This window comes from Anomaloglossus baeobatrachus, chromosome 5, assembly GCF_048569485.1.
Source record: "Anomaloglossus baeobatrachus isolate aAnoBae1 chromosome 5, aAnoBae1.hap1, whole genome shotgun sequence".
NCBI lineage: Eukaryota > Metazoa > Chordata > Amphibia > Anura > Aromobatidae > Anomaloglossus > Anomaloglossus baeobatrachus.
The window spans coordinates 454,633,415-454,658,006 of NC_134357.1; the positions used below are offsets into that span (position 1 = coordinate 454,633,415).

At 48.3% G+C, this 24,592-nt stretch overlaps 1 protein-coding gene across 4 annotated transcripts in view; it reads right to left on the reverse strand.

The window, feature by feature from the left end:
• Nucleotides 1-5,175: 5,175 nt before the first annotated feature.
• The window catches only part of SPO11 (SPO11 initiator of meiotic double strand breaks), a 142,928-nt gene continuing 123,511 nt past the window's right edge, over nt 5,176-24,592 (reverse strand). For 3 of the 4 annotated variants that reach the window (XM_075347832.1, XM_075347829.1, XM_075347830.1), the window contains 12 exons: nt 16,420-16,533; nt 15,939-16,027; nt 13,186-13,252; nt 12,938-13,046; nt 12,763-12,864; nt 11,678-11,714; nt 8,903-9,012; nt 8,732-8,831; nt 7,580-7,617; nt 5,728-5,804; nt 5,530-5,641; nt 5,176-5,431 (listed from right to left, as the gene is read on the reverse strand). In XM_075347832.1, coding sequence (XP_075203947.1) covers nt 5,312-5,431; nt 5,530-5,641; nt 5,728-5,804; nt 7,580-7,617; nt 8,732-8,831; nt 8,903-9,012; nt 11,678-11,714; nt 12,763-12,864; nt 12,938-13,046; nt 13,186-13,252; nt 15,939-16,027; nt 16,420-16,533 — 1,075 coding nt within the window. In that variant the 3' untranslated portion in view covers nt 5,176-5,311. The remainder of the gene's footprint in view (nt 5,432-5,529; nt 5,642-5,727; nt 5,805-7,579; nt 7,618-8,731; nt 8,832-8,902; nt 9,013-11,677; nt 11,715-12,762; nt 12,865-12,937; nt 13,047-13,185; nt 13,253-15,938; nt 16,028-16,419; nt 16,534-24,592) is intronic. The other variant, XM_075347831.1, reaches the window with a different exon arrangement.

Genomic DNA, 24,592 nt, shown 5'->3' on the forward strand with positions numbered 1-24,592 from the left:
CCTCCCGTCTGTGTCAGCGGCAGCGCCGCTGATTGGAGCCGTCCCCATTACCCTGCTGCATCGCGATCATCTCCTGTGTCTGTGCCAGTGTCCCGGCGGCTGCGTGTGGACACGTGCGCACAGCGATGACGTCATCGCTGTGCGCGCCGCTAGTCTCCACTCAGCCGCCGGCACAAACACAGGAGATGATCGCGATCCAGCAGGGTAATGGGGACAGCTCCAATCAGCGGCGCTGCCGCTGACACAGACGGGAGGACGAGCGATGCTGCGGTGAATACTGTACACTGATTCACTGCTCCCCGCGCTGATGATGATGCACGGGGGGGGCAGTGAATACAGCCGCACATGATCACTCCAGGCCGTAGTTGCCAGGGGTGATCATGCGAGCCGGCTGTTTATCCCCCCGCCCATCATCCCGCCCACCTGTCAGCGCCGGCTTCAGCGCTGAGGGATGATGGGCGGAGGATGGGCGTGCATATTAAATGAGCGGGTCCACGTGGTCACGGCCGGCTGCTACAGCCTGCTCGTGCCCCCGATGACCCGCTCCACCGCAGCACCCACATTCCCCGCAGCCACATTCAAACCATAAGACGCACCCCCCACTTTCCCCCAACATTTGGGGGAAAAAAAGTGCGTCTTATGGTCCGAAAAATACGGTAAACTGTATGACTTGAGTCAAATGTTTTGGATATCCTTCCACAAGCTTCTCACAATAGTTGGTAGGAATTTGGGCCCTCTCTTCCTGACAGGAAGTGTAACTGAGCCATTCTTGTAGGTTGCCTTGTTTGCACCGGCCTTTTCATCTTTGCCCATAAAATTTCAATAGGATTGAGATCAGGGTTTTGTGATGGCCACTTCAAAACATTGACTTTGTTATCCTCAAGCCACTCTGTAACCAGTTGGGTAGTATGCTTTGGGTCATTGTCTATTTGGAAGACCATTTCCACCCAAGCTCTAAGTTCTTGGCTGATGACTTGAGATGTTGTTTCAGTATTGCCTCAATTTTTTTTCCTCATGATGCCATCTATTGTGTGACATGTACCAGTCCCTCCTGCAGCAACAACCCCACAACATGGTGCTGCCACTCCCGTGTTTCCCAGTTGGGATGGTGTTCTTAGGCTTCTCCCTTTTTCTCCAAACGGAATGATGGTCATTATGGCCAAACAATTCAATTTTAGTTTCGTCAGACCAAAGGACGTCTTCAAAAAAGTAGGTCTTTGTTCCTGTGTGAATTTGCAAACATTAATCTGGCTTTTTAATGTTTCTTTTGGCGTAATGGGATTCTTCCTAGCAGAGTGGCCTTTCAGCCCATGTTCATACATTACTTGTTGCACTGTGGATAATGACACAATCTTATCAGCTTCCGCCAGCATCTTCACAAGGTCTTTTGATTTTGTTCTTGGGTTGACATACACATGTCTGACCAAAATACGTTCATCGCTGGTACATAGAACTAGTCTACTTCCTGAGCGGTATGATGGCTGGACATTCCATCTTGTTTGTACATGTGTATAAGGGTTTGTGCGCACGATGCGTATTTACATGCGTTTACGCAGCGTTTTGAACTGAAGCGTAAACGCATGCGTTCTGCGTCCCCAGCAAAGTCTATGAGAGTTAAGCAAATTCCAATCGCACGTTGCGTTTTGGATGCCAAATTTTTTACAAAATCGATGTGTTCTAAAAAGCAACATGTCACTTCTTTTGTGCATTTTGGATGGTTTTCCCTCTCTGTCTATGGGAGAGCAAGCATCCAGAACACATCAATTCTGCATTCAAAATGCATCCAAAATGCAGCATTTTGAAACACACATGCAGTGACAAAACGCTGCATTTTATTTGTCATGCCAGAAAGCAATGTGCGCACATACCCTAATTGTTTGTATAGATGAACAAGGCACCTTCAGGTATCTGGAAATTGCACCCAAGGATGAACCAGACTTGTACAAGTCCACAATTCTCTTCCTGAGATCTTGGCTGATTTGTTTTGGCTTCCCATGTTGCTATACAAAGAAGCAGTGTGTTTAAGGTGTGCATTAAAATACACCCACAGTTGTGTCTCTAATTAACTCAGCTGTTGCCCATAAAAAGAAGCTTCAAAATACATGACATCATCATATGGGCTGTCCCATTTTGTTTAACCCCTTCACGACCATGGACGGATCTTTCCGTCATGGATCGTGTCCCGGTAAGCCCCGCCCCCTGCCGCGGGCAGGTGGCGTGGATCGGCACACATATCAGCTGTTTTCAACAGCTGACATGTGTGCCTACATGTTCCGAGTGGAATCGCATTCCACCCGGAACATTAACCCCTTAGATCTCGCTGCCAAAGTCTGGCAGCGAGATCTATATGCGCGCGGCCATGTTTTCTACTTACCGCCGCCCCCATCGGAAGTCACGTGAGTGATCACGTGACGTTCGGTGGTTGCCATCGTAGCACAGGGTCATGTGATGACGCCTGCTGCTACGAAGTTTCACTTTCCTTTTTCCTCGGCACGGAGCAGAGGAAAAAAGAAAGTGACTATTTCTGCTGTTTACAGCGGTATAGCTGTGATCAGCAGATAGCGATCAGCGATCGGATTGCTGATCGCTATAGCCCCCTAGGGGGACTAGTAAATAAAAATAAAAAAAGTAAAAAAAAAGTTTTAAAAAATTAAAAAAAAAAACAAAAAAACTAAAAGTTCAAATCATCCCCCTTTCCCCCCATTGAAAATTAAAGGGTTAAAAAAAAAATAAATATACACATATTTGGTATCGCCGCGTTCAGAAATGCCCGATCTATCAAAATATAAAATCAATTAATCTGATTGGTAAACGGCGTAGTGGCAAAAAAATTCCAAACGCCAAAATTACGTTTTTTGGTCGCCGCAAGGTTTACGCAAAATGCAATAACAGGCGATCAAAACGTAGCATCTGCGCAAAAATGCTACCATTAGAAACATCAGCTCGAGACGCCAAAAATAAGCCGTTACTGAGCCATAGATCCCAAAAAATGAGAACTCTACGGGTTTCGGAAAATGGCGCAAAACGTACGCCACTTTTATTGGACAAGCTTGTGAATTATTTTTAACCCCTTAGATACAAGTAAACCTATACATGTTTGGTGTCTACAAACTCGCACCGACCACAGGCATCATACCCACACATCAGGTTTACCATATAGTGAACACCGTGAATAAAAGATCCCAAAAACTATTGTGCCATCACACTTTTTTTGCAATTTTTCCACACTTGGAAATTTTTTGCTGCTTTCCAGTACACCATATGGTAAAACTTATGGTTTCATTTAAAAGTATAACTTGTCCCGCAAACAACAAGCCCTCATATGGCAAGATTGACAGAAAAATAAAAAAGTTACGGCTCTCGGAAGAAGGGGAGCAAAAAACAAAAACGCAAAAACGGAAAGTGCCCCGGGGCTGAAGGGGTTAAAGGCATAGTACTCTTAGGGGTACTTTGCACGCTGCGACATCGCTAGCCGATGCTTGCGATGCCGAGTGCGATAGTACCCGCCCCCGTCGCACATGCGATATCTTGTGATAGCTGCCGTAGCGAACATTATCGCTACGGGAGCTTCACACGCACTTACCTGCCCTGCGACGTCGCTCTGGCCGGCGACCCGCCTCCTTCCTATGGGGGCGGGTCGTGCGGCGTCTCAGCGACGTCACACGGCAGGATGCCAATAGAAGCGGAGGGGCAGAGATGAGCGGGACATAAACATCCCGCCCACCTCCTTCCTTCCGCATAGTCGGTGGAGGCAGGTAAGGAGATGTTCCTCGCTCCTGCGGCTTCACACACAGCGATATGTGATGTCGCAGGAATGAGGAACAACAGCGTATCTCCTATTGGTGCGACATTATGAAAATGACCGACACTACACAGATCACCGATTTACGACGCTTTTCGCCGCATCTAGGCTTTACACGTTGCGACGTCGTTACCGGCGCCGAATGTGCGTCACTTTCGATTTGACCCCGACGAGATCGCAGTAGCGATGTCGCAGTGTGCAAAGTACCCCTTAGTGTATGTAAACATTTGACTTTGCAAAAAGTAATACAATGCTTTAAAACATTCTCTCATTATTCTGGCATATATAAATAATTTTGGTTCCTCATTGACCTAAAATGGGAAAATTTATTTTGATTTCATGTCAGATGTGTCTTTTTAGATAGTGTATGTAAACCTCTGGTTTCAACTGTAGGTATATGTTTAGCTGAGATCCTGCTGCAATAGTCAGTGCCAGCACCAATAAAGGATGTTTTTAACCCTCTAGATGATAATGTCAACCATAGCAGATGGTTGTGAAAGGGGTAAGTGAGGGTGCTGTGATGACTATGACAATCTGAGACACAGCATTGGCGGCTACAGTGGCCCATTATGCCTTGGTATAAGCAGGGTCCAACCGACACTAAAATTTAATAGAAAAATATCTTACTATTAAAAAAGCAGCTTTTGTGTAAAAAAAAAAAAATAAACAAAAAAAAAAGTGTAGAGAATTAACATTGCCACACCTGGAATTACCTGATCTATAAAACTGGCACATTATTTAACTTGCAAGGTAAACACCAAAAAAGAAATAAACTAGTGTGTTAGCATTATGACAAATGTTGTTTTGTCATAATGCCCAACAAAAAAATGGAATAAAAACATGGTATCACTGAAAACGATGCAAGAGGAGAGGAATTTCAGCTCACCTGTATCCTGGGTTGTTGCATTCGCAAGTGCTCGGTATCCACCGGCAGATCCCAGCCGGTAATACTGTGAGGAAGAGCAGAAGAGGGAAGGATCCGGCACAGACTCTTCTATGGTAAAAACATTATATTCTTTATTCCAAGCATTTAAAAAGACGATGTGGAGACCAAGGACTAAGTATTAAGGACTCCTTTGTTTTTACTGTAGTCCGAAAGGCGTAAAGTTCCTTTCCCTGCTTGTACACCGTTTTGGTCTCCACATCATCTTTTTAAATGCTTGGAATAAAGAATATAATGTTTTTACCATAGAAGAGTCTGTGCCGGATCCTTCCCTCTTCTGCTCTTCCTCACAGTATCACTGAAAACGTCAGCTCATTCTGCAAAACCAAATAATTTTTTGTAAAAATAAATTTTACTTTGCAACAATCACTGAATGGTGTAAAAAGGATAATCAAAAACAATACTTGAAGTTTTATTTGTTTATTCCGCCTCTCAAAAATCAGAATAAAAAAGTGGATTAAGGAGCAGATATTTATTACATTTCAATTTTGCAAAACATGAAATTTTAACAACTAGAACAAGTCTCCATAATGGATACTGGGAGCATTAGCACCCTCTATCCCCACTTAGATCCATCCTCCATACTCCAGCTTATTGGGTAGGTAAATACTAGTGAGAAATGTTGGAGAGAGAGAAGTTAGAGCTTGGATTTCTGCTTTCATGGTCCTCGAAGTCATAATATCAAGCTGCAAAATAAAAATTCAGTAATTCAATTGTTTCTGTTCGGAAGCATAATATATTATCACTATAATTTCCCAGTGATCTGTTATATTTCCTCACGCACTTCTTGCTTCCATAGCGGCTGGCAGGAAAGATACGGCCTCTTCTGTAAACTTAGCAGCTTCCTCTGGTCCAGGGCAGATAATGGAATCAGAGCTTCAGTTGGGACATGTAACCTAAAACATAGATAACTCTCCATAATGAGAGGGCTTCTTACTGATGCATTGTCCATCCTGTAATTACATACATATTTATTCCCCACCTCTCTATGTCAGATGGCAGCAGGCCGAGCCAAGCAATAGATGGGACTGTTAAATTATGAGCCTCGAACGACATGGACTAAAAGGAGAAAGAAAAATAAACCTGACATCATGAATGCAGATACTAACATACCATACGAGTAATTGCGCCATACTATAGCGCTAGTCCGCCAATAATCTCCTCCTCTGCAGCAATCAGTATCTGACGAAGGCCCAAGGTCAAGCATCGAAACACTACTTATTGTTTTGACTGGATTACCTTCATAAAATTTGTCACATAAATTGGAGTGCCAAGTACCTTTGAATTTGCAGATACTTCTATACAATGGGCATGAGTAGCTCTGTATTCCCTGAAGAGGTGAGAACTAATAAGGGAATATTCACATTTCTTGCATAACTTTATGTGACTGTCCAATTCATCTGAATGCATACTTGCAGAAATGCAAAAGTTGACAATTCTGCTACAAATTTGCCATGTGTGAATATATAAATTTACAAGAGTTATTTCTCCACAATGCAGAGTTTTACTCCATGACTACAATATGATATGTCAGGTCTGAGCATGCTGAAGCCTTGTACATATGTATATGGCATTATAGGTATCTGTAGAGTTTCAGACGGTCTGTTATGCATGGTGTTGTATAGATATTAGGGATGGGAAAATAGATTTGCGGTGCCCAGTTCCAAATTCTGGTCCAGTCCTTTGTCGCAGCCAGCCTACACTTTTGTCTCCTGGGCACCTCTATCACTTCTTAGTCCACGTGACTACATATGTGTTGTGGTGTGATATCATGATGTCACCGGGCCTAGGAGGTGGCAAGAGGCACCCAGGAGATGCCAGTCGAAAAGGTAAAGTTTGGCTGCAACAAAGTACTAGACTGGAGGATATGTACAATGGAGAAGTCACAATCACACACTGACTCAGGGACATACTGACATACACCATCTCTGCACTGTCTGGGTCAGACATATACCAAACAAAATGCATACAGATGACATATCTCGTGTTCAGGACGCGATCCGGTGATATTTTGCTGCATTCTCAATTTCCTTCCCTGCTGAACCACAGCCTGGTCAGTCCTTGTCCAAATGCTGATGGACTTTTACTTCTATTCTTTTGGTTTGTGATTATCAGGTGCTCTCACTTCCTAATTTTTTCAGTCCTATCACACCCCGGGTGGGGCTATTTATAATCTCCTGACACTAGCCTTCGCTGCTGGCTGAATTCCTGTGTGGAATCTGCTAAAGAGTTTCATCCCCGCTGCTAGGGATTTATTGCTTATTAGACAGAGACCAATGCAGTATTTGCTTTGTGCTTTCTCATTTATCTAACCTACACCTTTCTCCTGTTAGCCGTTAGGTTGTAGGAGGCTAGCCTATCTTGTATTTGCTATTTCACCTTTTCCACTTGTTTATGTGTTTTATGTTTCCTCACTTTTCCTATCTTGGTTTGTGGTGCGTAGCAAACTCTACTCTGATTCCTCAGGAGGCACCAGGAACAATTCAACGACATTTTAGGCAGACAGATCTGAGTTGTTGTTTCTAGTGTTACAGCTAGGGTTATTCTAGCCTGTGCAGTAGCCATTAAGAGGGTGTGCAGCAAAGGATACTAGTCTATACAGGAACCAGTAGAGTGCAGCTGCGGCTGCATTGAACTAGGATTTATTTCCCCTTTTACCCTTTTTGAAATACGTGCATAACAACAGAGTTCTTAGGAGGCTCGGGGCTACAATCAGGGATTTTGTAACTATTTTGATGACGGAAGATTAAGAAGGTAATTACATGAGAAGATCCATAATATCCATAGTGTTATGGTATCAATGCTGCTATGAAATCTGTTTCTTCTTTACTCACCACCGATCCATATTTGTATATGCACATAATCTCTATCCCTATGTTATAAAAAGAAAATGTAATTATTACCACATACAAGTCAAATGAGCCATATGCAGTCTAATGGTTCTTTCAGTTTGTGCTTCTCCCAACCTAAGGGGTACTTTGCACGCTGCGACATCGGTAACAATGTGTTACCGACGCTGCAGCGATAGTCCCCGCCCCCGTCGCAGGTACGATATCTTGTGATTGCTGCCGTAGCGAACATTATCACTACGCCAGCGTCACATGTACTTACCTGCCCTGCGACGTCGCTCTGGCCGGCAAACCGCCTCCTTACTAAGGGGGTGGATCGTGCGGCGTCATAGCGACGTCACACGGCAAGCAGCGAATAGAAGCGGAGGGGCAGAAATGAGCGGGACGTAAACATCCCGCCCACCTCCTTCATTCCGCATAGCCGGCCAGGACACAGGTAGGAGATGTTCCTCACCCACAGCGATGTGTGCTGCCTGCTGGAACGAGGAACAACATCGTACCATCGCAGCAGCGGCATTATGGAAATGTCGGACCCTACACCGATCATATGATAACGACGCTTTTGTGCTCGTTAATCGTATGTAAAAGGCTTTATACACTACGATGTCAACAGCGACGCCGGATGTGCGTCACTTTCGATTTGACCCCACCGACATCGCACCTGCGATATCGTAGTGTGCAAAGTACCCCTAAGCCTGACAGCTTCATATATTTCTATGAGGATGTCACGCTTGGTGTGGGAGATGTGTTGTCAGTCCATGTTTTGAGGACTGATAATTAAAGACATATGAAAGAGACCCAAGACAGTTATAACTATAAGTACAAGATGGCTGAATGGTAGAGTGACTGTACATAAAGTAAAGAAATACGTCACGATGCATAAATGCTTATATATGACTGTGTTGTCATGTGCTTGAGACTTTTTGCTTTTGTTCACATGTATGTCATGGTTTATGTCTTAAAACCCAAGATTACGGCTGGATTTGTCACATGGCGACATCGGTGGTGACCAACAAACCTGAGTTTTAATGGGGTCTGGTGGGGGATAATAAAGTGGCACACAGTGCTATTTAATCTTCCTGTTAGAAACAATGGTATTGATTTAACTTTTGATTATTTATTGTGTGAAAACAATACCGTGAGGATCGGCATCAACCAAGGTGAAGATAGGGATCTGGAAACTGTCCCACAACTTTCGTACAAAGAGTCTGGTGTTCAGATCCGGGACTCCTTTACCCTGAAAACAGAATAAATGACTGCACAGGTGACCTGCGGCAGGCGATCATACATAAGGAGGATTAGTCTTACCGTGATAAGGATACAGGGGCCACACTTTCCACAAAAGTTGTCATCAAGGACCCTTTGAAATGTTGCGTCTTTTTCGATAATCATGATGAAGCGAGCGGATGTTCTCAAATCTTATATGTTAAAGAAAGCGAGTAAATCTCAGGATACAGTAATATTTATTTATTCTTATGTACTTAACCAGCTGTACTACCCGGCTTCGCCCGGGTTAATAACTGCTGTTAACAAAATAGAATGTATTAACAAAAATGTATTCTGCACACAAAAAACAAATAGATATAAATGTAATTATAATGTCTGTCTCCCCCTCTGTATATATCTCTCTGTCTCTCTCACTCTTTGTCTGTCTGTCTCTTTCCCTGTCTGTCTCTGACTGTCTCTGTCTCCGTCTGTCTCAATCTCTTTCCCTGTCTGTCTATCTCTCTCTTTCCCTGTCTGTCAATCTCTCTCTTTTCCTGTCTGTCTATCTATCTCTGTCACTTTCCCTGTCAGTCTCTTTCCCTCTCTTTCCCTGTGTCTCTTTCCCTGTCTGTCTCTTTACCTGTGTTTGTCTCTTTGTCTGTCTCTTTACCTGTCTTTGTCTGTCTCTTGCCCTGTCTGTCTCTTTCCCTCTCTTGCCCTGTCTGTCTGTTTCCCTGTCTGTCTCTGTCTCTTTACCTGTCTGTGTCTATCTCTTTACCTGTCTCTCTCTCTGTCTGTATCTTTCCCTGTCAGTCTGTCTCTTTGTCTGTGTCTGTCTCTTACCCTGTCTATGTCTGTTTCTTACCCTGTCTGTGTCTGCCTCTTTCCCTGTCTGTGTCTGCCTCTTTCCCTGGCTGCATTGTGACACGCCAACATTCCCTTTAAGGGCGTGGCTGCACATTCGTCTGAAGTTCTGGCTGCACTGTGGCTCCCAGCTCCATTCACTTTAATGGAGGCAGGTTTTTTGGTGAATAACTGTAAAGCGCAGGGTTAAAAGTTCCCCTCAAAACATAGCCTATGACGCTCTCGGGGTCCAGAAGTGTGAATGTGCAAAATTTTGTGGCTGTAGCTGCGACGGTGCAGATGCCAATTCCGGACACACACATACATACACACACACATACATACACACATTCAGCTTTATATATTAGAAAAGTAGTTAAGCAATTCCTGCACTATCTTGGTGGAAGATTCTGCTTGACAACCTCTCTTGGTGGCCAGCGCTGGGTTCATGGAGGCTAACACAAAACTTTACACAGAGCTTTTATGTCAAATAAAGAGAATCTAAACTTTTAAAAACCTGTCAAGCTGCCACCAGGGGGAGCCGGAGCTCTGCAGCAGAAGACACTACACAGAGCAAGGAGAACCAGGAAGTAAATACACAGTGTTCTCATACACTGCCTCACAGCACAGCTGAGAAGCAGTGCTGCAGGGCATGCGAGGAATAGTCAGGCAGGCTGGGTCAAACACAGTACGGGCAGAAGCAGGACCGGAGGAACGAGCAGAAGCGGAGTCAAAGTTCAGGCCAAGGTCAGTACCAAAGGAAGCAACTGAGTGGGGACGTATGAGAGGGGGCAGAGGACAGGAGGGATGACCAGGGGACGGAACACAGACAAGGGCATGGGGGCACAGGAACAGACAGATCAGGATATCACTCACAGGACCAGCAATCACAGGCAAAGCAGTGCTAAGCTTATAGCCGGCGCTGGTTCACTGGAAATGTCAGCTTTTAAGGTATTCAGGCTCCGGAAGTAAGGCCCGGGAGAAGGCTCCGCCCCCTAGCTATGTGGACGGGGAGGCGAACCATGACAAAACCATTTGTCATGTTATAGTCACATATCAAAAAAATAGGAATAGGAATAGAGTGAGAATGCAGGGTTCAGAGCAGTGGGCGGGGATTCTGAATGGAGAAGTGGATGAATATTGATTCAATTAATTAGCCAGGGTTATAGCAATACAAGCAGACAATAGAAGTTAGGTATCCTGAAATATAGCTGCACAATTTCAGGATACTGTAGTTTGAATATGCAACTATGGTTTATTTTTGGAGTAGGGCTAATTGTCATGCGGTGTGTTGCTCTGTATGCACCAGGTGTCATGGTAACTTTGGACTCATACTGAAGAGTCTCACACCTGGTGCTTCTGTGTGACTTAGAGCCGGGCGTCGGCCAGTTTTGTGCTCGCTGATGATCGGTCTGGCAGGAGTTAAATCCTGCTAGCCTGTAAGTTGCTGTGAGTTGGGGGTCACAGGTTACTGAAGACTTATCACAGCCACCTCTGCCCTTTAAAAGATGGGGTATCCTGCTCCTACATGCCAAGTATAGTGAAAGTGATACCGGTCTTGTTGCATGGTGATTCAGCTTCTGGAGCACTGCTGTATGCTATCGTGGTGTGTTGTGGAGATACAGCACAACAAGGGTATTTCATTTCCCCCCCCCCTTTTGCACATATTGTCTTTACCTCTGTGATTGACTGCTGTGAGTGTGAGTTTTAGTTCCTCCCTGTCTGTCTATCTGTACGGGGATTTATCACCTAAGTCCTGGCCACCTCTTGGAGTGGGGGTGAGGGGGTATAAGATCAAGGCTTCTCAGAAGTTAGGGTTACACTGGAGATCCAGACCTCGGCACCATCAGGTGTACCTCTGGAATGAGGGACAGTTAAGGGTCAGTGTAGGAGTCCTGATTCCCAGTCACAACGGGGAAACACAGTATGTCCCTCCTATAAAAAGAAAAGCTTCATCATTACTTCAGTCCATTGGACCTGCTAGAATAGATCTCATTGTTTTCGATCAGTGTTTAATTTTTCATAAAAGGATACTTGTGACTCCTTCCACATTTGATGGCACCAGGACTCCCTACAATGCAAAGTAAATTTACATAGTAAAACTGTCCTTCCTCGCAGATAAGGTAAAATCTTATTAATGACTGTTCTTGACTAACAAATCAAATATTCGGAATATGAAGAGATTTTATCCTAAAATCCAATAAGAATGGCCTCGTACCCCTTCTCTAAGGTAGGAACTGTACGATCATTTTCATGTTCCTCCTGACTTCCTTCTAGGCAGGGGAGGGTGACTATGCGCTCCTCATGATTGACAGCTTGGGCCTCTGGGGCTCTACAAACAGAAGCAGCTCTGCCTCTGCAGCATTGAAGGTACATGGGTACTGAACTTGGACAGAACCAGCAATCCGGCAAGCTTCAGTATTGCAAAGAGCTTGTAAGCACTTCGCTCCTTGTCTAGGAGTTTGTCCACCCCTGATAAACTGGACAATTGGATGATAACCTAGGCAATGCGCTTTAAACTATAGTTAAAAAGCCCTCTGTTACTGAGAACAAAGTATATTTTTTTAATAAACAGGTAAATTGCAAGGTTGTGTTTTTATAAGCACTTTGCAATATTTTCCTATTTAAGTAGTTGAGATAACTCCTCAAAGCACCACTCTAGCATTTTTTCTTTATTTCACTGCTGGAGTTGTGCTTTAAATCAAAGTTCTCTGCCCCGTTACATACTTAACTGCTGCCATCTTCTTCTGTTATTGCCGCCGCTCAGGTCGGTCTCTGGCGATCTGTGACCGGCTACTCCAGTCTTTCATGGAGCGCAACCGAGGGCACAACTAAATACAAGTCTATGAGAGCATCGTTCTGGCTCACATAGAGATACATTGGAATCTTGTGATTTACTTTTGACTTCTGGCTGGTCAGAAGTTACAGGTACAAGATGGCGCCTCGGGACTGGAGTGACGCTAAAAAAGAATGAAGAAGCTGTAGGGTGAGTATAAGACCGTGGCAGGCAACTTAGAATTTAAGCACCACTCCAGAAAAAAAAATGCTGTAGTGGTGCTTTGAATGATTATTTTTAAAGCCTTCTGTTACTGAAAGCAATGACTGTACGACGTCCTTACCGAGGTGTTACAACTGCAGTCCACTTTGGTCCCGTCTTGCTCGATGTACAGCAAATTGCCCGCCACACAGCCCTTGGATGTGGAAAGCTGTGGTACAAAGCACTACTGATATTTAATAACAGTTTTTGATGTTTCTTACAATTGATAAAACAGTAAAATCAATCTGAACACATACAATGTGTAAGCTTCTTCTCGGGACCTTCAACATGCAGCAGATATCTGTCACTATATTGTCCACAGTAGCCTGGCTGCCGTAAAGCTGAACGTTTTCATAAAAAACATCCCTGGAGGTAAGATGTACAAACCAAAATAAATTATATAATCATTAGCAGGGCCAGGAGTGACTCCAACCTTTGTTATCCTCCCCCCCTAAAGCCACTGATAGTCAAACATATACCGTACCTTTGCAAGTCATGAACCTACCTCTTGGTGGCGTATGTGTCGGTCTGCACAAGCTTGTAGATTACAGACAAGATTTTCATGGTCAAGACTGAGGTTAGAGAAAAAGTATGATTATTGATACAAGTGCTTATAGTGGACTTATAAAACTCCCATCAATTATCTCCTGCCAATCCAGTAGAGATGTTCCAGGAGTTTTTGTTTACAAGTTGGCGGCACCACAAGTACCCAACAGTAACTGATGTGATTCGAGCTAGCTCCGATGGCATCAGTTTAACCTCTAAAATGCCACTGTCAAGCATGACAGAGGCATTGGAAAATCTTCAAGATGGCAACAATTACTTCTGATGGCCACTGGCACCGTGCTTGACGTGAGGGCAGGGTGCCATTGCCTACTGATGATCCCCATGTCTGCCATGTGGGATCTCGTATGAATACCAGCCTGGGCTTCGATGGAGAATGTCTGCTTCACATTGTAACGAGATACTAACTGAATTGTTGTGTATTGCATGTTCATGTCTCCTAAGAGAACTAATTAAAAAACCTAAAAATATAAAAATCCCCCAAAATATTACATTTAAATGAGCCCATTCACCCTTGAGAGTTTTTCCGTTTTTTCCTCCCCTTCTTCCAAGAGCCATAACATTTTTTTTTATTTTTCCGCCACATGAGGGCTTGTTTTTGCGGGACGGGTTGTATTGAATCACACCATTCATTCTGCCCCACATTGTACTGGAAAAGGGGAAAAAAAATCCAAGCGCGGTGAAAAAAACCTGCAATTGCACAATTGTCGTTTGTTTGAATTTTTTTACTTACCATGTTCACAATATGGTAAAACTGACCTGGCATTATGATTCAGCAGGTCAGTACGAGTTCATAGATACCAAACATCTTTCCCCTTGATTTTTGTCTCCATTTTCCGAGACCAGTAGCGTTCTTATTTTTCAGAATCTGGGCCTCAGTGACGGCTTATTCTTTGCATCTTGAGCTGATGTTTTTAATTACACCATTTTTTTTAATTAGATGTGACGTTCTGATTGCCTTTTATTGCATTTTCATGCAATGCTGCAGCAACCAAAAAAAAAGTAATTCTGGCATTTTGATTTTTTCTCTCGCTATGCTGTTTACCAATCAGATTAATTTATTTTAGATTTTGATAGATTGGGCATTTCTGAACTAAATATGTGTTTTTTTTCCATTATTATTATTGTTTTATTCTCAATGGGGCAAAAAGGGGGGTGATTTGAACTTTAAGTTTTTTCTCATATCTTTTGAGGGTTTTTTTTTTACATTTTTTAATGATTTTACTAGTCACCCTAGGGGACTTTATGACTGCACACTCCGATCGCTTCTCTCTAATCAACGGAAATACTGATCTCCTGTGAATACCTGCAGTCTGCCGGCATTTACAGGAAACACATCATGGCAGTAAAAGGGGTCATCATCTAACACCATGCTGTCATGGCAAAACCTTGGTGCCCCGTGATCGCATTACGGGGCCACCAATGGCAGCAGGGAGCAGCGCAATCCCCGCTGGAGCGCTTTAGATATCAGAGTTTCACAGCGCAATTAAAGGGGTTAACAGAAGCGGGTAGATCTCTGATACACAGGCATATGCAGGGAATACTGAGGGCTCTCCACTGCGAGCCTGCATTAAAGGGATAGACACGGCCAAGGACGTATATACAATGTGTCCACCCATATCCTGTCCACCGCCATTAACTTGAGAACGACGGCAGCTATAGGAATAGAAGTGGTGTCTAGGTATAGTAAAGTAGGCATGCGCTACGCAATGAAACCACCTATAGCACCACCTGGTGGAATACAACGGAGTTAGCATTTTTATCTCGAAAAATGGAGCGAGAGAGAAAAAAGTGAATTATAAAGTTGTAGGGCATCATCAATTCAATATGAATCGACACCTTGCATACAGAAATGCTATGATTAGAACATGTAAAACTCACAAGGCTGCGGACGCGAAGCGATACCTCATGGAGACCTTCCTACAGGTCATTGGGTATGGTGGCTGCGTGGAGTGGCCTCCACGCTCACCTGACCTGACCCCATTGGACTTCTTTCTGTGAGGTCACATCAAACAGCAGGTGTATGCGACCCCTCCACCAACATTGCAGGACCTACGACGATGTATCACAGATGCTTGTGCAAACGTGTCACCTACCATATTGCACAATAAGCAGCAGGATACAGTATGCTGTCCAGAGTCCAGATGTGCATTGCAGCTGACGGTGGCCACTTTGAGCATCAAAGTTAAATGAGCGCCATATGCGTGACCAGCATTCAATGTTTTGAGGGGGTCATGGGTTTCATATCATAGCATTTCTGTATGCAAGGTGTCGATTCGTATTGAATTCATGATGCCCTACAACTTTGCAACGCACTTTTTTCTCTATCTTGTTCCGTTTTCAAGATAAAAATGCTAACTCTGTTTTCCACCAGGTGGCGCTATAGGTGGTTTCATTGCATAGCGCACGACTACTTTACTATACCTAGACACCACTTCTATTGCTATAGCTGCCGCCGTTCTCAAGTTAATGGCGGTGGACAGGATATGAGTGAACACACTGTATACATCCTTGGCTGTGAAGAGGTTAAACAGCTTTTCTCTGAGGAAAAGAAGAAGCAGATTTCTCTGATAAGATATTACAAAGTTGCTTATTTTCATTTGTACTATTGATTTTTAGAAATAAAAAAGTTAAAATGATTACTCTTTAATGGTTACTAGCAATAAGATAATAAAGAATGTCGTGGGCTCTTACCAAACCGTTGAGCAGACTTGGGACAGTCACTTCTGACTTTTCGAGTTGTGCAATTTTTAGCCATCTGCAATCCAACTGATTCAGTAAACCTGGACAAGAATAGTTGTACAACTGTCTGTGAAAATGTCAAAACTAGAGATGAGCTGATCGCTACGCGTTACCCCAGTCCTGGTCAGTGTCCTGTGACTGTGCACAGGAGCTGAGTAAATTTCCTGTGCATCCAGGTTCCTCTGCATGGTGATTGATTCGTTGGCCTGGCCATGTAATTTGTGTGGCTCACAGGTGATGTCTCATCAGCCGGGCTAATCATAAGCACAGCCTGTGATCCTGGAGGGTAAGGAAATTTGTGTAGCTCCTGTCCGCGACCAGAGAGCACTGACCTGTTCTGGTGTTGTGTTGTGATCGTCTCATCTTTAGTCAGGGTATGTAGCTAAGATTTCATCATCTTGCATTTTTTGCACTGATGTTTTAATTCACTTACTCTATGTTAGTCCAATTTTTCCTGTTTTCCATGGTGAGAACTGGGGCTTCATCTTTAGAGAGGCTCTGCAACACTTCATGGACGATCTTATCAATTGCAGCAACAACCTGAGAGCTGAGAAGATTTTGATGTACAGATTTCCATGGCTAGTATGTATTGCTGGCCCAGCATGCTGTAAAAGTGGCACTTTCTACTGTAACATCAGTGGCACTGCCTCGCCTCCTCTCGGCAGGGACACCAACATACTACCGCAAGGGCTTCAGTGTCCTCTCCTGTTCTGTCCTGGCATGTCTGCCGGCGGTGTCCATAAGGCAAACGCACGTACTCCCTGCTTCTTAAAGGAGCACAAGTGCACACTCCCCACTTCTTAAAAGGGGCAGCATGTGCACTCTAAAGTATTCCCAGCCTGTGGCTGGGAATCCCTGTGTATTTAAGACACCTTCACCTGTTGGGAGGTGCCTGAGCAATTATGTTCCTGGTGTCTCAGTTCTTGCTAAAACTGCAGTCTGCTTCCTGATACCTACTTGTGTTTGTTACTCCGGTCCCTTTGTCAGTCTCCAGGACCGACATCCCCCTGGCAGTCTCCAGCCCTGACTCCCCCCTGGCAGTCTTCTGAACTGACTACTGCTTGCTGCTCCTCCATATCTGTGTCCCTGACCTTTAGTACTGCAGTACTGGGGACTGTCATGTAATGGTACCTGGTGTCTACCAGCCGCCCAGTCCATCCTCACCATCAGACGATCTGGCGAATAGATGCTAGGCACTTAGCCACGCCGCTCCAGGGTAAGCCCGGTAGTGGCACAGTGGCTCCACACCCACTAGCTTGAAAACCCAGAGTACAAAATCATCATAGCAAGCTTTGTGCAAGTACTAAACAAGGAGGAAAAGCTGGGAGATTTCAGCTCTGCAGCTTGAATAATTGTAAATGCAGCACTAGAGAATGATCATAACATTCAGTACAAGAAAGATAACATAGTGTAGTTACATAATGATCATCTTCATATGTAGATTAATTCAGTAAGCAAACTGTGAAATAATAGTAGCTTACACAGTTTTTTCTTTGCACATTCAATGCTTAGTTACCACCAATGTTTTTAGTTACATCTATACATTTTCTTCCTTGCATATAAGAAGTTGGGTCTGACAACCAGCATAGTACAGTGCCTACAAGTAGTATTCAACCCCCTGCAGATTTAGCAGGTTTACACATTCGGAATTAACTTGGCATTGTGACATTTGGACTGTAGATCAGCCTGGAAGTGTGAAATGCACTGCAGCAAAAAAGAATGTTATTTCTTTTTTTATTTTTTTTTTTAAATTGTAAAAAGTTTATTCAGAGGGTCATTTATTATTCAACCACAAGAATTCTGTTTGGTTCCCCTAAAGTATTAAGAAGTATTTCAGGCACAAAGAACAATGAGCTTCCTATGTTTGGATTAATTATTAGTGATGAGCGAGTATGCTTGTTACTACTCGGTACTCGCACGAGTATCAATGTACTCGGGCTACTCGGCGGGGACCGAGTAATCTCGCGATACTCGTGCTGTACTCGTGGTCTTCATGTTGGCGCTCTTTTTACAGCCATCCCTTATGCAGGGATTGGCTGGCAGACCACTGCAATGCCACAGCCCTGTTGTGGAATTGCAGTGATTGGTCAGCCCGCACAGCGTGACCGTGCCTTTAGCCCAACACTTCCCCGCTCGGCTACGGCCCCTCCCGCACTCCACTCCGCGTGTATATATATATATGCACGCTTACACACACACGCACGTTTTTTTTTTTAATTTACTGTTTTATGGTTTCTACATGCTGCCGGGGGTCATTTCACAAAAATACTCGGGTCTCCCATAGGATAACATTGGGCTCGGTGCTCGGGCCGAGTACACGAGTATTTTGAGATGCTCGGCCCGAGCCTCGAGCTCCCGAGCATTTTAGTACTCGCTCATCACTATTAATTATCTCTTTTTCCAGCCTTTTCTGACTAATTAAGACCCTCCCCAAACTTGTGAACAGCACTCATACTTGGTCAACATGGGAAAGACAAAGGAGCATTCCAAGGCCATCAGAGACAAGATCGTGGAGGGTCACAAGGTTGGCAAGGGGTACAAAACCCTTTCCAAGGAGTTGGGCCTACCTGTCTCCACTGTTGGGAGCATCATCCGGAAGTGGAAGGCTTATGGAACTACTGTTAGCCTTCCACGGCCTGGACAGCCTTTGAAAGTTTCCACCCGTGCCGAGGCCAGGCTTGTCCGAAGAGTCAAGGCTAACCCAAGGACAACAAGGAAGGAGCTCCGGGAAGATCTCATGGCAGTGGGGACATTGGTTTCAGTCAATACCATAAGTAACGTACTCCACCGCAATGGTCTCCGTTCCAGACGAGACCGTAAGGTACCTTTACTTTCAAAGTGTCATGTCAAGGATCGTCTACAGTTTGCTCATGATCACTTGGAGGACTCTGAGACAGACTGGTTCAAGGTTCTCTGGTCTGATGAGACCAAGATCGAGATCTTTGGTGCCAACCACACACGTGACATTTGGAGACTGGATGGCACTGCATACGACCCCAAGAATACCATCCCTACAATCAAGCATGGTGGCAGCATCATGCTGTGGGGCTGTTTCTCAGCCAAGGGGCCTGGCCATCTGGTCCGCATCCATGGGAAGATGGATAGCACGGCCTACCTGGAGATTTTGGCCAAGAACCTCCGCTCCTCCATCAAGGATCTTAAGATGAGTCGTCATTTCATCTTCCAACAAGACAACGACCCAAAGCACACAGCCAAGAAAAACAAGGCCTGGTTCAAGAGGGAAAAAAATCAAGGTGTTGCAGTGGCCTAGTCACGTCTCCTGACCTTAACCCAATTGAAAACTTGTGGAAGGAGCTCAAGATTAAAGTCCACATGAGACACCCAATGAACCTAGATAACTTGGAGAAGATCTGCATGGAGGAGTGGGCCAAGATAACTCCAGAGACCTGTGCCGGCCTGATCAGGTCTTATAAAAGACGATTATTAGCTGTAATTGCAAACAAGGGTTATTCCACAAAATATTAAACCTAGGGGTTGAATAATAATTGACCCACACTTTTATGTTGAAAATTTATTAAAATTTAACTGAGCAACATAACTTGTTGGTTTGTAAAATTTATGCATCTGTTAATAAATCCTGCTCTTGTTGAAGTTTGCAGGCTCTAACTTATTTGCATCTTATCACACTTGCTAAATCTGCAGGGGGTTGAATACTACTTGTAGGCACTGCACATGTGCTAATATGCAGACAGGAAGGTATTACAATCGTTGTTGCAGAAAGTGTGAAAGCAACCGGGCCCATGCTGTGAAAGGGGGTCCGCCGACGCCAGTGCCTATTTCAGCTGGATGCCTGTTCAAGGACGCATGTTCAGCTGAAATGCATTGCAGCACAGAGTCCTGCCTGGTCCCTGCACCATAATACACAACGCTGGTCAATGAAAGGCCAGCAACTGACATCGGTATGCCAGTCACAGGTGCATAGCGGTGGACGCCATGTGTCACCATAGTAGGCAGGATAGCTGCCGACTCCTGTGCTGGCTACTGAAAAGGAAAAGGAGGCCACGTGATGTGTGAGTGGGGGAAGATGAGAAAAATTATGTGTGTGTGGGGGGGGGGGGGGGGTAATGCGCAAGAGAACAGCGGCAAAACAGGGGACATATATACCAGGAAGGAGGACATACAGTCATGGCCAAAAGTTTTGAGAATGCTACAAATATTAATTTTTACAAAGTCTACTGCTTAAGTTTTTCTAATGGCAATTTGCAAATACTCCAGAATGTCATAAAGAGTGATCAGCTTAACAGCAATTACTTGCAAAGTCAATATTGGCTAAGAAAATGAACTTTAACCCCCAAAACACATTTCAACAGCATTGCATTCCTGTCTTAAAAGGAGCAGCTAACATTGTTTTAGTGATTGTTCCATTAACACAGGTGTGGGTGTTGATGGGGACAGGGCTGGCGATCAGTCATGATTAAGTGAGAATAACACCACTGGACACTTTAAAAGGAGGCTGGTGCTTGGTATCATTGTTTCTCTTCAGTTAACCATGGTTATCTCTAAAGAAACACGTGCAGCCATCATTGCTCTGCACAAAAATGCCCTAACAGGGAAGAGTATCGCAGCTACAAAGATTGCACCACAGTCAACAATCTATCGCATCATCAAGAACTTCAAGGAGAGAGCTTCCATTGTTGCCAAAAAGGCTCCAGGGCGCCCAAGAAGCAGGGCCGTATTTGCCACTAGGCACCCGTGGTCCCGTGCCTAGGGCGGCACGTTGCGGGGGGCGGCACTTTCTGGCAGCAAAAAAAAAAAAAATAATTTTTTTTTTTTTTTTTACATCCCCGCCCCCCGTCCCTCCCTCCGTTACACTCGGCTGTGTTCGGGGGGGGGGGGGGGAGGGAGGAGAGGCGCACTTCTGTCTATTTAAATAGGCATAGTGAGCTGATTAACCCCGGAAGTTCCATTGCCTGCACTTCCGGGGTCAGAGGCGCGCGGGCGCGACAATCAGCTGACTGCCCCGTGCTGCAGACAACACACGCCGTGGAGGAGGACGCGTCTGCAGCTGGAGCCAGCCAGAAGTGGAGCCAGCCAGAGCAGGGCTGCGGGCACCGGAGCAGGTAAGGCAGAGGCAGAGCCTAGAATGTATGGGCTCCTTACAGGTTAGTTGATCGTTGCGATGCCTCTTTTTGTCCACTATAATCATGCAAGGGGAGGCTGGGGGGAGAGAGGCTGAGGGAGGCTGGGAAGAGAGAGAGGCTGAGGCTGGGAAGAGAGGCTGAGGCTGGGGGGAGAGAGGCTGAGGCTGGGGGAGAGGGAGGCTGGGGGGAAAGAGACGCTGAGGCTAGGGGGGAGGCTGGGGGGAGAGAGGCTGAGGCTGGGGGGGAGGCTGGGGAGAGAGAGAGGCTGAGGCTGGGGGGGAGGCTGGGGAGAGAGAGAGGCTGAGGCTGGTGGGGAGGCTGGGGAGAGAGAGAGGCTGAGGCTGGGGGGGAGGCTGGGGAGAGAGAGAGGCTGAGGCTGGGAGGGAGGCTGGGGAGAGAGAGAGGCTGAGGCTGGGGGGGGGGAGGCTGGGGAGAGAGAGAGGCTGAGGCTGGGGGGGGAGGCTGGGGAGAGAGGCTGAGGCTGGGGGGGAGGCTGGGGAGAGAGAGGCTGAGGCTGGGGGGGAGGCTGGGGAGAGAGAGGCTGAGGCTGGGGGGGAGGCTGGGGAGAGAGAGAGGCTGGGGGGGAGGCTGGGGAGAGAGAGAGGCTGGGGAGAGAGAGAGGCTAAGGCTGGGGGGGAGGCTGGGGAGAGAGAGGCTGAGGCTGGGGGGGAGGCTGGGGAGAGAGAGGCTGAGGCTGGGGGGAGGCTGGGGAGAGAGAGAGGCTGGGGGGGAGGCTGGGGAGAGAGAGAGGCTGGGGAGAGAGAGAGGCTGGGGGGGAGGCTGGGGAGAGAGAGAGGCTGGGGGGGAGGCTGGGGAGAGAGAGAGGCTGGGGGGGAGGCTGGGGAGAGAGAGAGAGGCTGGGGGGGAGGCTGGGGAGAGAGAGAGGCTGGGGGGGAGGCTGGGGAGAGAGAGAGAGGCTGGGGGGAGGCTGGGGAGAGAGAGAGAGGCTGGGGAGAGAGAGAGGCTGAGGCTGGGGGGAGGCTGGGGAGAGAGGCTGAGGCTGGGGGAGAGGCTGGGGAGAGAGAGGCTGAGGCTGGGGGGGAGGCTGGGGAGAGAGAGGCTGAGGCTGGGGGGGAGGCTGGGGAGAGAGAGGCTGAGGCTGGGGGGGAGGCTGGGGAGAGAGAGAGGCTGGGGGGGAGGCTGGGGAGAGAGAGAGAGGCTGGGGAGAGAGAGGCTGTGGGGGGAGGCTGGGGAGAGAGAGAGGCTGGGGGGGAGGCTGGGGAGAGAGAGAGGCTGGGGGGAGGCTGGGGAGAGAGAGAGGCTGGGGGGGAGGCTGGGGAGAGAGAGAGAGGCTGGGGGGGAGGCTGGGGAGAGAGAGAGAGGCTGGGGGGGAGGCTGGGGAGAGAGAGAGAGGCTGGGGGGGAGGCTGGGGAGAGAGAGAGAGGCTGGGGGGAGGCTGGGGAGAGAGAGAGGCTGGGGGGGAGGCTGGGGAGAGAGAGAGGCTGGGGGGGAGGCTGGGGAGAGAGAGAGGCTGGGGGGGAGGCTGGGGAGAGAGAGAGGCTGGGGGGAGGCTGGGGAGAGAGAGAGGCTGGGGAGAGAGAGAGGCTGGGGAGAGAGAGAGGCTGGGGGGAGGCTGGGGAGAGAGAGAGGCTGGGGGGGAGGCTGGGGAGAGAGAGAGGCTGGGGGGGAGGCTGGGGAGAGAGAGGCTGAGGCTGGGGGGGAGGCTGGGGAGAGAGAGAGAGGCTGGGGGGGAGGCTGGGGAGAGAGAGAGAGGCTGGGGGGAGGCTGGGGAGAGAGAGAGAGGCTGGGGGGGAGGCTGGGGAGAGAGAGAGAGGCTGGGGGGGAGGCTGGGGAGAGAGAGAGAGGCTGGGGGGAGGCTGGGGAGAGAGAGAGAGGCTGGGGGGGAGGCTGGGGAGAGAGAGAGAGGCTGGGGGGGAGGCTGGGGAGAGAGAGAGAGGCTGGGGGGAGGCTGGGGAGAGAGAGAGAGGCTGGGGGGGGAGGCTGGGGAGAGAGAGAGAGGCTGGGGGGAGAGAGAGAGGCTGGGGGGAGGCTGGGGAGAGAGAGAGAGGCTGGGGGGAGGCTGGGGAGAGAGAGAGGCTGGGGGGGGAGGCTGGGGAGAGAGAGGCTGGGAGGGAGGCTGGGGAGAGAGAGAGAGGCTGGGGGGGAGGCTGGGGAGAGAGAGAGAGGCTGGGGGGAGGCTGGGGAGAGAGAGAGGCTGGGGGGGGAGGCTGGGGAGAGAGAGGCTGGGAGGGAGGCTGGGGAGAGAGAGAGAGGCTGGGGGGAGGCTGGGGAGAGAGAGAGAGGCTGGGGGGGAGGCTGGGGAGAGAGAGAGAGGCTGGGGGGGAGGCTGGGGAGAGAGAGAGAGGCTGGGGGGGAGGCTGGGGAGAGAGAGAGAGAGGCTGGGGGGGGAGGCTGGGGAGAGAGAGGCTGAGGCTGGGGGGGAGGCTGGGGAGAGAGAGGCTGAGGCTGGGGGGGAGGCTGGGGAGAGAGAGAGGCTGGGGGGGAGGCTGGGGAGAGAGAGAGAGAGAGGCTGGGGGAGAGGCTGGGGAGAGAGAGGCTGAGGCTGGGGGGGAGGCTGGGGAGAGAGAGGCTGAGGCTGGGGGGGAGGCTGGGGAGAGAGAGGCTGAGGCTGGGGGGGAGGCTGGGGAGAGAGAGAGAGGCTGGGGGGAGGCTGGGGAGAGAGAGAGAGGCTGGGGGGGAGGCTGGGGAGAGAGAGAGAGGCTGGGGGGGAGGCTGGGGAGAGAGAGAGAGGCTGGGGGGGAGGCTGGGGAGAGAGAGAGAGGCTGGGGGGAGGCTGGGGAGAGAGAGAGAGGCTGGGGGGGAGGCTGGGGAGAGAGAGAGAGGCTGGGGGGGGAGGCTGGGGAGAGAGAGAGAGGCTGGGGGGGAGGCTGGGGAGAGAGAGAGAGGCTGGGGGGGGAGGCTGGGGAGAGAGAGAGAGGCTGGGGGGAGAGAGAGAGGCTGGGGGGAGGCTGGGGAGAGAGAGAGAGGCTGGGGGGAGGCTGGGGAGAGAGAGAGAGGCTGGGGGGGAGAGAGGCTGATTCTGGGGGAGGCTGATGCTGTGGGAGGCTGGGAGGGGCAGGGGGAGGGAAGCTGATGTGGAGGGAGACTTGGAGGAGGGAGGCTGAGGGAGGAGGGAGGCTGATGCTGGGAGGAGGGAGGCTGATGCTGGGAGGAGGGAGGCTGATGCTGGGGGAGGGAGGCTGATGCTGGGAGGAGGGAGGCTGATGCTGAGGGAGGCTGGGAGGAGGGAGGCTGATGCTGGGGGAGGCTGATGCTGGGGGAGGCTGGGAGGAGGGAGGCTGATGCTGGGGGAGGCTGATGCTGAGGGAGGCTGATGCTGGGGGAGTCTGATGCTGGGGGAGGCTGGGAGGCTGATGCTGGGGGAGGCTGGGAGGCTGATGCTGGGGGAGGCTGGGAGGCTGATGCTGGGGGAGGCTGGGAGGAGGGTGGCTGATGCTGGGAGGAGGGTGGCTGATGCTGGGGGAGGCTGGGAGGAGGGTGGCTGATGCTGGGGGAGGCTAGGAGGAGGGTGGCTGATGCTGGGGGAGGCTAGGAGGAGGGTAG